Source organism: Crocuta crocuta, unplaced genomic scaffold, assembly GCF_008692635.1.
Source record: "Crocuta crocuta isolate KB4526 unplaced genomic scaffold, BGI_CrCroc_1.0 scaffold339, whole genome shotgun sequence".
Taxonomy (NCBI): Eukaryota; Metazoa; Chordata; class Mammalia; order Carnivora; family Hyaenidae; genus Crocuta; species Crocuta crocuta.
In genome coordinates, this window is record NW_027530357.1 from 3,725,187 (window position 1) to 3,738,836 (window position 13,650).

Below are 13,650 nucleotides of genomic sequence, written 5' to 3' on the forward strand. Positions count from 1 at the left end.
GGGTTCGAGCCCCGCGTCGGGCTCTGTGCTGACTGCCAGCTCAGAACCTGGAGCTTGTTTCCGTCTGTGACTCCCTCTCTCTGACCCTCCCCTGCTCACGCTGTCTCTCTCTCTCTCTCCTAGAAATAAATAAAATATTTAAAAAAATTATGTTTTTACATTAATTTTTTTAATGAAAGGAGCTAATATGTTAATAGTGCTTATGTGTAGGTGATGATAGGAAATTTGTATTTCAGAAGGAACACATGGTGTTTTTTAGAATAAGAAAATAATTTGCAGGAGTGTGTGTGTGTGTGTGTGTGTGTGTGTGTGTGTGTGTAGAGGTTGGTCACTGACCATTATAGGTCTGACTTTGTTTATAAATCAGTAGTCTGGGACATCTAAAAAAAAAATCTAGGATGAGAATAAAAGAATTTTTTCCTTTTAAAAAGCCTCCCAAGATTGCAAACCCAATAAGTATCAGTAATATTTTAATAATATTGTTCTAGAAATGCTTTAAGAGAGGAGTGCCTGAGTGGCTCAGTCGGTTAAGCATCCGACTTCAGCTCAGGTCATGATCTCACAGTTCGTGGGTTCGAGCCTGGAGCCTGCTTCGGATTCTGTGTCTCCCTCTCTCTCTGCCCCTCCCCTGCTCACACTCTGTCTATCTGTCTCTTTCTCAAAAATAAATGTAAAACATTTTTTATATAAAAGAAATAGTTTAAGAAAAAAATTTAAATATCCCATCGCAGAGATGCAAGATAAGGTAATGATACATATCAGGCTACATCTTTAGATTGAGTTCTAAACAATATTTTCTTGTTTAGAACTGTTTTAAATGTAAAAATAAGGAATTTACTACTAACTGGTTTATTGTATTTAATTAGTATTTCCCAGTATAGGTTATACTGGCTCATATATTTGGTTGCCACTTTCCAAGTTACAAGTTTTAACTTATAGTGCAACCTAGCTACCTTAAGTCATTTTGAAACAAGGTAGTGTGGAAACTGGTAACTAAGTGGCAATCTCAGCTTGACCATTTCATGTCCAGTATACTTACAGTCTTAGAACATTCCACTTCTAAGAGGAAATAACAAAATCATATGATAAAATTGTAAAAATAAGTTAGTGTCAGATGACCAAAATTTAATCCAGGTTCACGTAGGTCAGAGTACTTATTCTCCTAGTAGTCTTCGTTTCATGGTTACTTGAATTTAGCAGTTTCTTATTAACTGTAATTATTCTGGTTATTATTTTAATCTATTACAGTTGGTGATGGAATATTGCTTAGGCTCAGCTTCTGATTTGTTAGAAGGTAAGAATAAAAGTACTATCCCCTCCTTTCTGTTTTGCCTTGACAAGAATATTATCTACTCATATATTAAAGAACAGTTTGGGGGTGCCCGGGTGGCTCAGTTGGCCAAGCGTCCAACTCTTGATTTCTGCTCAGGTCATGATCTCAGGGTTCATGGGGTTGAGCCCTGTATTGGGCTCTGTGCTGATAGAGTGGAGCCAGCTTGGGATATTCTCTCCCTCTTTTTCTTTCTTTCTTTCTTTCTTTCTCTCTCTCTCTCTCTCTCTCTCTCTCTCCCCCCCCCCCCCCTTCTGCCCCCCCNCCCGCTCATTCTCTCTCTTGCTTGCTCTCAAAATAAATAAATAAACGATAAAAGAAGTGCAGTTTGGGCAAAGCAAATGGATGATGACTTAGACTTAAGGATTGTATGGATAAGCTGTGCAAACTTTATCTCCACAGTAGCTGATAGTATCTCAGGAATGATTAGCAGCAGCCCTCTTACTCTTTAGTTCATGGCCCATCCAGGGCAGGTACTTACTAAAATGTTCAGCTAATGTGATGTAATAAATGTAGCCAAAAGCACCAAATTCATGTGTATGTATGAAAGAGAGGTAAATGGTATCAAATTATACTGATATTTAACTCTTTCAAATATCTTGACCCAGTTCTCTTCTGCAAATGCTATTATAACACAGAGACTGTGTTAAAAATTTACATTAAAAAAAACTTTCGTATATTATCCTTGATCTCTGAATAGAAATTGCTTATTAACTGCTTTCACAAATAATGAAAACCTGTAGTTAGAAGAGGTAATTATAGATGCTCTGTGGAGAGGAGAATAATACAACCCTAGGCATTTAAAATGTCAGAAAGGACTGGTAAATTTGGGCCTGGCCAATTGGAATCAGTAGTGGCTTTGACTTACCAACTGACAAGTCAATTAACAATCCATTACAGTGACTATCAGGCTTTGTTTTATTTTGTTTTAAGCAGTTCATTTGTTTGTTTTTGCACTTGGGTTTCCTGTTATCTGATGACTTATTGTGGTTCTATAGGAAATATATATCCTGTATATTTAGGTGAATGTGTTCCTAAATTGTCATTTGAGAGTATAAGATAATAAGAAGAATGAAACTCATTATTGCTTCTAAATGTTTCTTTCCTCCCTCAGTTCATAAGAAACCACTTCAAGAAGTGGAAATCGCTGCCATTACTCATGGTGCCTTGCAGGGGCTGGCCTACTTGCATTCCCATGCACTGATTCATAGGTAAGATTGGACACCAGTTACATGTCAGTTACAGGACTACCTATTCAGGAATCTTGAAAATTAGTGCATGCTCCACTTTGTAAGGTGCCTGTGTATTTATAGGAAGCAGAGATTGCTGCTGCTTCCAGATGTGAAAGTAAAGTTGCCAGAATTTAGCTTCTATCTCTTGGTCTTTTCCAAATCTACCCAAAGACTTACCTCACCTCTGTTCTACAGGTAACTGTCCTCCAGGCAGGATGTTGTGGGAAAATTTGAGGAAGGGCTCAGCCTTTTGACACTGTGCCAAGAAAAAAAGAAAATTAGCTTTCCTTGCATATATTTATTTCCTACCTGAGTTTCCTTTATTTAGTTATTTGTTTGTTTGTTTGTTTATTGAGAGAGAGTGAGGGAGAGAGAGGAGCAGAGAGAAGGGGTAAGAGAGAGAGAATCCTAAGCAGCCTCTTCACTCCCAGTGCCCCAGTGCAGGACTCAAACAAACAGTTCGACTGTGCACGAACTGTGAGATCATGACCTGAACCGAAACCAAGAGTCAGATGCTTAACCCAGCAAGCCACCTAGGTACCCCTCCTTTCTCCTTTTCCAATTGCAAATAACAAGCCAATCTTAAATAATTGTGTGCTGTTTCATCACTTTAAAATATCGTGCATTTTGATACTCCATACAGATATATGGGAAGATATTATTGCTTTTACCTTGGCAGAACCTGTATCTCTGAAAGATTTAAATAACTGCCCATAGTTCACAGGTTTTACATAATAAAGGTTGAAGCTCAGATTTCCTAACTCCTAATCCAAGGCTTTCCTCTACCTTGTATTTTCTTTACCACAACGCCAGTGCCCTCCCTCCAGTGTACTTCCTACCATTAACTTCTAACTAAAGATGTTCTTAATCTTTCCTTCTCTCAGTAAAGAACTTCTAGTACAGTTACTTTAATGAATGGTGGCAGGAATAATGGAATATGAGGTAGGTATAAAGGATCACAGATGGCTCAAAAGCAAAAGAAAACACTTTGACATTTACTAAGAAGAAATGAAACCATTACATCATAGGTTCCCCTTTTGCCTCTTTTTTAATCACCCTAGAGTAGCTGCTACCAGTTACTGGTGCCACAAAAGCAGAACTTCTCAAGACAGGCAGACCAAAATCCCTGCAATGGATTTGGCTTACTTTTAGAAGCAAAGAATGAACCTAACCACACCTAATAAACGTTGATAAAATAGATTAAGCCATCATATCCATGGATTTGACCCCAAAAAATGTTTTTAATATATATCTTTGGTACCAAAATGTCATTACCAAATGCCAACTTGTCTATATATGATATCACCGTTTCCTGTTTAAAGCCATGGTTCTTCTTTTGTGTGTGTGTGCCTCTGTTACCAAAATCTGCACATTATTTTAATGTTTTATTTTATATTATACTTTATCTTATTTAATATATAAAAGAAGTTGAAAAAACAAAAAATCCTTTTAAAATATGCTTCCTATTTAAATACCATGTCTCAGATTTTTATTATTTTGATTTAAAAGACAAGTCAGGGGCACCTGGGAGGCTCAGTCAGTTAAGCCTCCAACTTCAGCTCAGATCATGATCTTACAGTTCATGAGTTCAAGCCCCATGTCAGCCTCTGTGCTGACAGCTGGGGGAGCCTGCTTCAGATTCTGTATCTCCCTCTCTCTCTGCCCCTCCCTCACTCATGCTCTGTCTCTTATCTCTCAAAAATAAATAAATTTTAAAAGGCAAGTTCTAATTGAATGTAATAGAGAAAAGATATCTTTTTGCTGTTAGGGAAATATATAATGCTTTTTTAGTTCACTCTGCCAATGTCTAATGTCATCATGAGTAAAGAAACTGAATTTTCAAGAGAAGATTTTTGGAGACATTGTCTTGAAACATTTGAACCTTATCATTTTCAACTTGACATAAGTTTTCCTCATTCTCTCTGCTTTGTCTTTCCACAGCCCATCAATATATAACTGTTGGTTCCTAATACTCATTACACCTCATGCTTTTTTTGAAGAGAATAGAGAGTACATCCACATGTTTTCATTCTAAATTATCATCCAAAACAATGAATTTTTTAACCATATTTCAAATTTTTTTGCTGCATAAAATATCTAATAACTTTAGTAATAACCACTTGCGATTCTTTGTCATAATACAATAGAAATGCAATTTCCTAATCCCTAATCCTTGTTTGTTTTGATCTTTCAGGGTCTTCTTTTTACTGTACAGTGTTATTTTTAAAATGACACCTTCTATATAACATGTACCCTCAAATGGCTTAGAGTTGCAGTTACAATTAAGGCAGAGAGAAAGGGTCACAGGAAAGAAAGAAAAGGTATGTGTGTAGTTGAGGTTTATTGGTAGGTAGATAATACAGAGTTATTGAAGGTTTGTTTAGACTCTTAAAAGCCTTATGTAATTTGGAAAAGAAAAAAAAAAAAAAGGCAGTTACAAATGGCACCAGTTTTCCCAGCATAAGGAATACAGTTGATGACTGGACCAGCATCTGTTAACATGCTTTTTTAAGTGTAGTAATTGAATAGATTTCCTTGTCTGCCATGTCTGCCTTTTCTCTTTGCGTTCTCTCCCTCTAAAGAAAGCTCTATCTTTTAGTAATTACTATGACCTACCTGTTAGTACACCCAGGAACCTGGGCCCCCTTATAGCATGCAGTAATTACTAAATCCCCTTCTGACCATCTGAGCAGGGTTTTTTTTGTTGTTGTTGTTAAATAAACTTTTTGTCTTATTAATTGCATGCTCTGACCTATTCCATAATCAGAGTTGAAAAGCGATTTTCTAACGCTCTTATTTTTTCCTATAGGGATATTAAAGCAGGAAATATTCTTCTAACAGAGCCAGGTCAGGTGAAACTAGCTGATTTCGGATCTGCCTCAATGGCTTCTCCTGCCAACTCCTTTGTGGGTACACCTTACTGGTATGTCGAATTTTAAACCTAGAATTTTAAAACGTGCATACATGAACAAAATGGACTCATGGCATTGGTTTGGTTTGGTTTGGTTTTTCTGACAGTGTCTTACCATGTGCCTCAAATAAGATTTCATTAAAGAAGGATAGAAAACTCACGAGCAAAAAAAAGAAACACTCTGACTTAGTATACAGTTTCCAATGACTTTAAATTGTTCAAATAAGGTTGATGTCACTGGGTGTAAACTGAGCAGGATTATCAACTCACTAACCAAGCTCAGGTTTTAGATTTCATTTAGGTTTCTTTTGAACTTTTCTCTTGAGGCAGAATCTCCAGACAAGGACAAGATAACTCTCTTTAACCTCTAACTAGCCAGTAAGCGTAAATATTACCTTTTAACGAAAGAAATCCAGGTTCTTGTTTTTATTCTGTTTTGTTTTTAATTAATTTATTTAAATTCAAGTTAATATATGGTGTAGTGTTGATTTCAGGAGTAGAACCCAGTGATTCACCACTTCCTTACAACACCCAGTGCTCATCCCAACAAGTGCCCTCCTTAATGCCCATCATCCATTTAGCCCATCCCCTCCCCTCCAGCAACCCTCAGTTTTTTTCTCTGTATTTAAAATCTCTTATGGTTTGCTTCTCTCTCTGTTTTTATCTTATTTTTCCTTCTCTTCCCCTTTGTTGATCTGTTTTGTTTCTTAAATTCCACATGAGTGAAATCATATATTTGTCTTTCTCTGACTGACTTATTTCACTTGGCATAATACCCTCTACTTCCATCCATGCTGCTGCAAATAGCAAGACTTCATTCTTTTTAATCACCAAGTAATATTCCATTGTGTATGTATATATATGTATGTATGTATATATATATATATGTATGTATATATATACACACACCGCATATTCTTTATTCGTGAACATTTGGGCTCTTTCCATAATTTGGCCATCGTTGATAGTGCTGATACAAACACCAGGGTGCATGTGCCCCTTTGAATCAGCATTTTTGTATCCTTTGGATAAATTCCTAGCAGTGCTATTGCTGGGTCACAGGGTAATGCTATTTTTAATTTTTTGAGGAACCTCCATACTGTTTTCCAGAGTGGCTGCACTAATTTCCATTCCTACCAACAGTGCTAGAGGGTTCCCCTTTCTCTGCATCCTCACTAATACCTGTTGTTTCCTAATGTTAGCCATTCTGACAGGTGTGAGGTGACATCTCATTATAGTTTTGATTTGAGGATGTGTGATGTTGAGTGTCTTTCCATGTGTCTGTTAGCCATCTGTTAGCCAAAGAAAGAGGTCTTTGGAAAGAAGACATGTCTTCTGCCCATTTCTATCCAAAATCTCTAAAGAACTTTGTTCAGTTTCCTGATACTTTACCTAGTTTGTCATTCTGACTTTAAATTTCACCCCATCTATTCAAGATTCCTTTCCTTCCTTACACAGATCCATTGAAATGTCATTGTACCTCGGAGAATGACATATCCCTGGATGATTACTTACCTACTAAAAATCAGCTACTATTTGAATTTTTTTTTCTGTCGATGGTCATCAAGTAGCATTTACTAAGCAGCCACTTACACACACTAACAGAAAACAAAAACATATTAAACTGATAAGACCCCTGCCCTCCCATGAAAATCCATTATGGGCAAGCAGTATCTATTACCGGAGCCTGTTTGTTTATTTTTTAACTTGTAGCATCTTTGAAATATCTAGTTATTTTGTTTTAAATAGTTCCATAAGTATTTTTCAGGTTGTCTATAGTTATTTAAGTGTTTCATACATATTAATCCTTTACAAATCTTTCTAAGGTAGCTACTAGAATTCTCTCCATGTTACAGATGGAAAAACTGATATACAGAAAGGTTAAGTAATTTAGCTGAGATAAAACTGATAGTTAATGGTGGAACCAGGATTTGTTGAAAATAATGTGTTGTTTCATGTAAATCATTGAGTATATTGGTTATATTTTGAACAGTGTTTTTCCAAATGATGTGTGTTAGGAAATAATATCCTTATCAGACAAAACTTTAGAATATGCTCAAACAGCTATTTCACTTTATTAGATGAATTTTGTTTTTAATTTGCAATATGAATTTTGCACATTGCATCTGGCAGGATGGCTCCAGAGGTGATCTTAGCCATGGACGAAGGCCAGTATGATGGGAAAGTTGATATTTGGTCACTTGGAATCACCTGTATTGAATTGGGTGAGTAAAAGTTATTTTTATAAAGATTTATTTTTATTATACTTTTGAGAAACACTTGTGATTATGATTGTTAATTCATTCATCCAGCTATGATTTAATAGGCTACTGTTATATGTGGGCCTGACAGTGTGAATTTCTTATATTTTTTTCATGCTTTTGTATAATATCAGAAGATTGCTTTCTCTCCGCTACATTTTCTTATTAATATAAAAGAGTTTGAGGGACACCTGGGGACTCAGTTGGTTAAGCATCTGACTTCGGCTCAGGTCATGATCTAATGGTTCATGAATTCGAGTCCTGGCTCTGTGCTGACAGATCAGAGGTTGGAGCCTGCTTTGGATTCTGTGCCTCCCTCTGTCTCTCTCTGCCCCTCCCCCACTTGCACATGCACGCCCGCGCATGTGCGCTCTCTCTATTTCAAAGATAAACGTCAAAAAAATTAATTAAAAAAATAAATAAGCTTGAGCAGACACAGCAAATAACTAATGTGGGAATATACAATAGTTAAGTATTAATATTTGAAAAATATCCATTCTCTATATCATGAATGATAATTTATGTCCTTCCTTCCCAGTAGTGACTTACATTCCAACTTGTAAAGGGGAAATCTGAAAAAGTAATAGTAGGCTTATCAAAGATCTGACTGTAAAATCTGTATTTGTATTTGACCCGTTTAAAGAGCCACCTCAGAGAAAGCTTCATGTTAGATAGAAGTTAGAAGCTCAGATGCCCTCAGCTTTAAAGGTGTGCCCCAAACATTGTTGCATTTATCCATTTATCTAAAATTGTCTAACATACCACAGATTCTTATTTCTCTGATTGTATATTTTGAACTTTAGTGTATCTTAAAGTCACCCTTATCCATAGGTATACTGGCAAATTTAACCAATGATTCTCAGATAGTGGCGGAGTGGGGGTTGGGTTACTGTGGAGTTGGAGAAAGGTTTGCACATTTGACCTTCCAGAGCCAGTGACAGCTGGCTCCAGCACCAGACTGCCTTTATCTAGATTTTTAATTTACAATTGCTATAAATACATTTAATTTTTTAACATTTGTTTTTAAGACTTTCTTCATCTAGTTTTGTTTTAGTTTGTTTTGGTTTTGGTTAATTTCCTCTATTCTGGTATCCAAATCGATCCTATAAGAATCTCTGAGTTCCAATTTGATTCTCAGGCTATAGTTTTATTTTTCCTAAAATGTTTGGCTTGTGAAGACAACTTGGGATTCTTTGTATTGCATATCCAATTGCTTCACTGACCCCTTCCTTGAACAAAGAAACAGAGATACATGACTTGACTTCTTTTTTTTAACCTTAAAGAAATACTAATTTTTTTTTAAACTGAATCATGGAAGAGAGTTAGAATATGTACTTAATTTTTTTAAAATAAGTAATAATCACATAGTTTGTAAATCAAAAAATATATAAAGACATGGAGTAAAAGAACTTTTTCCACCTCTGGCCCTGTTTACCCATTTCCTTTCCGACCCCTGCCAGTACACACAGGGCACCATTGTTACTAATTTCTTACATATCTATCCAGTGTTTCTTTACAAATGTATTATCAAATATGGATATACATCTATTATATTCCTTTTCTCACCCAAATTAACATATAAGTGGCTCTGTACTTTGATTTTTCACTTAATGACATCTTGGAGATTTGTTTTGTATAAGTAACTTAAACTCCTTTTTCATTTTTCACTGGCATCATCTTACTCCACTATTAAGGATATACCATAATCGATTTGGTCCTCCGTTAAAGGATATTGAGGCAGTATATTTCTTTTTTACATTCTAATATTGTGTTATTCTGTCTTCCACTGAAAAGGAAATGAATCTAATTTATTAATAATGATTTGGGGGACTCAGATTTGCTTACTTCAGATGGGACATATGACAACTTTCAACAATACTATGTAGAACTTTGACAGGGTAGTCCTAACAGTCATAGGGCCAGACCTAGCGTAAACAATTTTGAAGAAGTAGAATTTGGACAGAAAATCACTGTGCCCAAATCCATACCATCATAATTAAATTAATGTAGTGTCAATACAGGGAGAGACTAATATCCAATAGAACAGACTATAAACCCTAATTATATAAATTAGTATATCAAAAAGTGTGTATGTGTATGTAAGTATATATGAAATACTTAAAACATGGCATGCCATATAATAAGCACTACATAAATGTAATTATTGTTGCTATAGGAGCATACACCTTTATAGTTGTGGGAAGAATTTTTCTAAAAATATTTTGAAAACAATGACAAATACAACTTTTGGTACTTTGAAATACAAAGCTATGTAAAATACAAAAATTAAAAGACAAGGCAGAGGTTAATAGAAAGTAGTTACATATCTAACCAACAGAATATTGGTCCAGAACACATAAAGGCCTCTTACAGTTTCTCTATCAAAAATAGAAAGAGGGGCACCTGAGTGGCTCAGTCAGTTAACCATCTGACTTCAGCTCAGGTCATGATCTCACAGTTTGTCAGTTCAAGTTCCGCATCAGGCTCTCTGCCATCAGCTGAGAGCCTACTTCAGATCCTCTGTCTCACTCTCTCTCCTCCTCCTCCTTCTCTCTCTCTCTCTCTCTCTCATGAGGCACACACACACACACACACACAAATAAATAAACATAAAAAAATGAATAGAAGGACAAACAGCCAGTAGAAAAATGGTCAAAGAATAAAATCAACCAGTTCTTTGAAAAGAAAATCTAACCAGACATCAAACCTTCAAAGATACTCCGGCTCACTAGTAATAAGGGAAATGCAAGTTAATACCTTTTCAGGTTTATCAGACTGGCAAAAGTTCTTAAGTCTGAGGATAATAAATTTTGGGAAGCTGCTAGGGAAACAGGAACTCATATACTCTTGGTGGAAATGTAAATTGGTATAATGACTTCGGAGTGTAAATTGGCAGCATTTAGTAAAGTTGATGAGAGGTAGTCGCAGTGACCCAACATTTCACTTCTAAGTACATTCCTTAAATAAATATTTATGCACGTGCATTGGAAATGTGTACAATAGTGCAACCTGATATACAAGCTAGAAAATGTTGGCACTGTAAATTTTTACACAAGGAAGAATGGATAAATTAATTATGGAATACTATATCACAGTTAAGGATATAGTATTCTTATATCTACATGTATCATCATAGATAAATCTCAAAAATCATAACATTGAATAGTCAATGAATAAAGAAAGTTGCAGAAGTATAGGTGCCAATTGTGAAAGTTTTATAAACACTTTATATTGTTTATGAGTGTGTGTGTTTTAGTATATATATACTAATAAAACATAAGAACATAGATGTAAAAGATTTAAATTCAGAATAGAAATTCTCTGGAGGGAGGAAGAAGAATAAAGATGTATCTACTTTCTTTGGAAGAAAAAAAAATATGGCAAAAGTCTGATTAATCTAAATGGTTGGTGTCATAATCTGCACAAGCTTACATGTTTGAAATATTGAAGAATTTAACTTTTTAAAAATGAGAAATTACTGTCAATTCCTTTGGTTACACAACAACAACAACAACCTAGCATAGAGTTAGCAGTATCGAGTAAATTTCAAAAGTAGACACCCCGGATTTGAATTTTGGCTTCACCAACACTTTGCTGTCAAGACCACCCCATATGGCTACGCATAACACCAGCAGGCATTCACATAGTCTAGGACATGGATGACACCTTTTGGAGTCGTGTAACATGTTCATCCTGACTGAGAGCCTGGACAACCTTCTTAACTTCCTTGAGCCTCAGTTTCTCACCTAAGTGAAAATAACAATACATATACAAGAGATATTGTCGGACTTCAGTAAGATAACACATGTAAAGTGTTTACCATAATGCCTGACACGCAGCAAATGCTCAATAACAGCTAATTGCATTCGTACATAGGATTATTCCTATTTTTGTCTTTTATTTTCCGAAATGAACCAAAATTATATTTAAGCCACTGAAACCGTAGCATCCTCAGTTATGAAAACTTAAGAGGATGTACTACCCAAGTTGAACTTCACAGCTAATTAGTGTCCACGCATTGTTTTTGCAAGTCTTTTTCTTGCCATAATCTTTCTAAATGTAATATGGATTCTACCCTTTCCAGCCTTCTTCAATAAAGCAAACAAAATGTGTCCTTTGGTGATGATTCAAGATCACCATTCCATCAGTATTTGTACTATGTAGATGTAATAATGACTGAAGTTTCAAACAGCAGTTCACACTGGGTAAAATAAGGAGTCATCCCAGGAGATGCTTCTAGTACTTTCTCTCTTGAGAGAGGCCCTCGAGATGTGCTTAATTTCTGATTTTATTTTTTATAAAAATGAATTAAGGTATGTATGAAAACACTGTCTATCAACCTAACTTTGATTGCCTTTTATAAAATGACTTACTGAATTAAAGAACAAAGCAGCCATCTCCTGAACTGTTGTCTTATCCTCCACAATAGTGATTCCTGCAAATTGTCAGATGATGCTATTGGATCACACTTACAATCATAGACTCTGTGGTCAGACAAACTTGAGTTCTAATTCTAGCTCTGCCGTTTCTTACTTGTGTGACTTTGGTCAAATTGTTTGAACTCTCTATGAAATTTGTGTAAGATGTCCTACCTTACTAGAATTGTCTGGATTAAATGAAAATATGAATTTAAAGTTCTTATTATTATAATCCCTATATATTCAATAAATGTTGGCCATTATCAATGCAATCATGATCTATATCATGTTTCATCCAAGATTTTATTTTACATTTTCACGTCTCTTTGAAACTGGTGGGTATTTTACAGGCAATCGCCTTTTATAATTATAATTGGCAGCATTTCCCCCAAGTTATACATAAAATAGTGGTATATTTTATAGTCAGTGGCACCTTAGATTCAGAGAAAGATGGTAGTACATGCTCAGTTAATATTCATTAAGTAAAATTGTGACCAAGGACATTTAACTTATCAACAATTATTCAAAATGTATTATATTGTTAGTGCAGTAGACCATTCAGGTACCTTTTTGACAGCTTTACTGTGTATCTCCTTAGCATTAATCTTGTTAATGGACATATAAAAGAAGAGTATTCTTTTTACATGAAAAAAAAAAAAGACCAAACTGCTGCATATAAAACCCTAAGCAATGATTCTTCTAAGTTTCCTATATGTTTGCAATACTTTAAATTGTACTTTTAATGTTGAGATTACCCTGAGTTGTGGATAATGTTATACCCTTTCCTTTTGACATTACTTCTATAAGACAGTACATTTTTTCAAAAGCTCCCTAATTTGTCGTTTAAATTGCTACGGTAACATCACAAAGGAGGAAGATGACAATGTTACTGGCACTGTCGCTTTTTCCTGGATCACCCTCTACTGTTCCGAAGTGGTGAAACCTGTCCTATAAATTATCTTTGGCTAAATTAATTTTCCACTGAAAGGACTAGTTACATGCAAGAATCTTCTGAACACTTTGGACCATGAGATTGTCCAGTCAGCAAAATTTTATTTTTCAAGATTATTTCAAGAGAAGTTAATATGATGTTCATCTGTTTAACCTACAGACACTTACGTAGTTTACCTGCAGAGGTTATGATAGGAGCTGGCAAATGGTCCATTAGCATTGTCAGGGAACTTACTGTGCTCAGAAAAAAATTTTCCAGGAAAAAACAAACAAAACAAAACACAAAACAGACATGTTTTTATGTAGGTTTTTTGCCTGGACTTTACTTCTTCCATGTTAGCCACTCATTGTTTATCTGGTAATAAATGAATGTTGTGATGGCTATTAGGGAGAGGCAGGCATATTTATTCTTCTTCTTTTTTTTTTTTTTTTAATTTATTTCTAGGAGAGAGAGAGAGAGACAGCGTGAGCAGGGGAGGGTCAGAGAGAGAGGGAGTGACAGACTCTGAAACAGGCTCCAGGCTCTGAGCTGGCAGTCAGCACAAAG

The 13,650-nt window shown here is 35.5% G+C and overlaps 1 protein-coding gene across 2 annotated transcripts in view; it reads left to right on the forward strand.

Annotated features, from left to right (window-relative positions):
* The window catches only part of TAOK3 (TAO kinase 3), a 181,816-nt gene that overhangs the window by 106,198 nt on the left and 61,968 nt on the right, over nt 1–13,650 (forward strand). For both annotated transcript variants that reach the window (XM_077766019.1, XM_077766020.1), the window contains exons 6-9: nt 1,249–1,294; nt 2,445–2,541; nt 5,372–5,485; nt 7,607–7,698. In XM_077766019.1, coding sequence (XP_077622145.1) covers nt 1,249–1,294; nt 2,445–2,541; nt 5,372–5,485; nt 7,607–7,698 — 349 coding nt within the window. The remainder of the gene's footprint in view (nt 1–1,248; nt 1,295–2,444; nt 2,542–5,371; nt 5,486–7,606; nt 7,699–13,650) is intronic.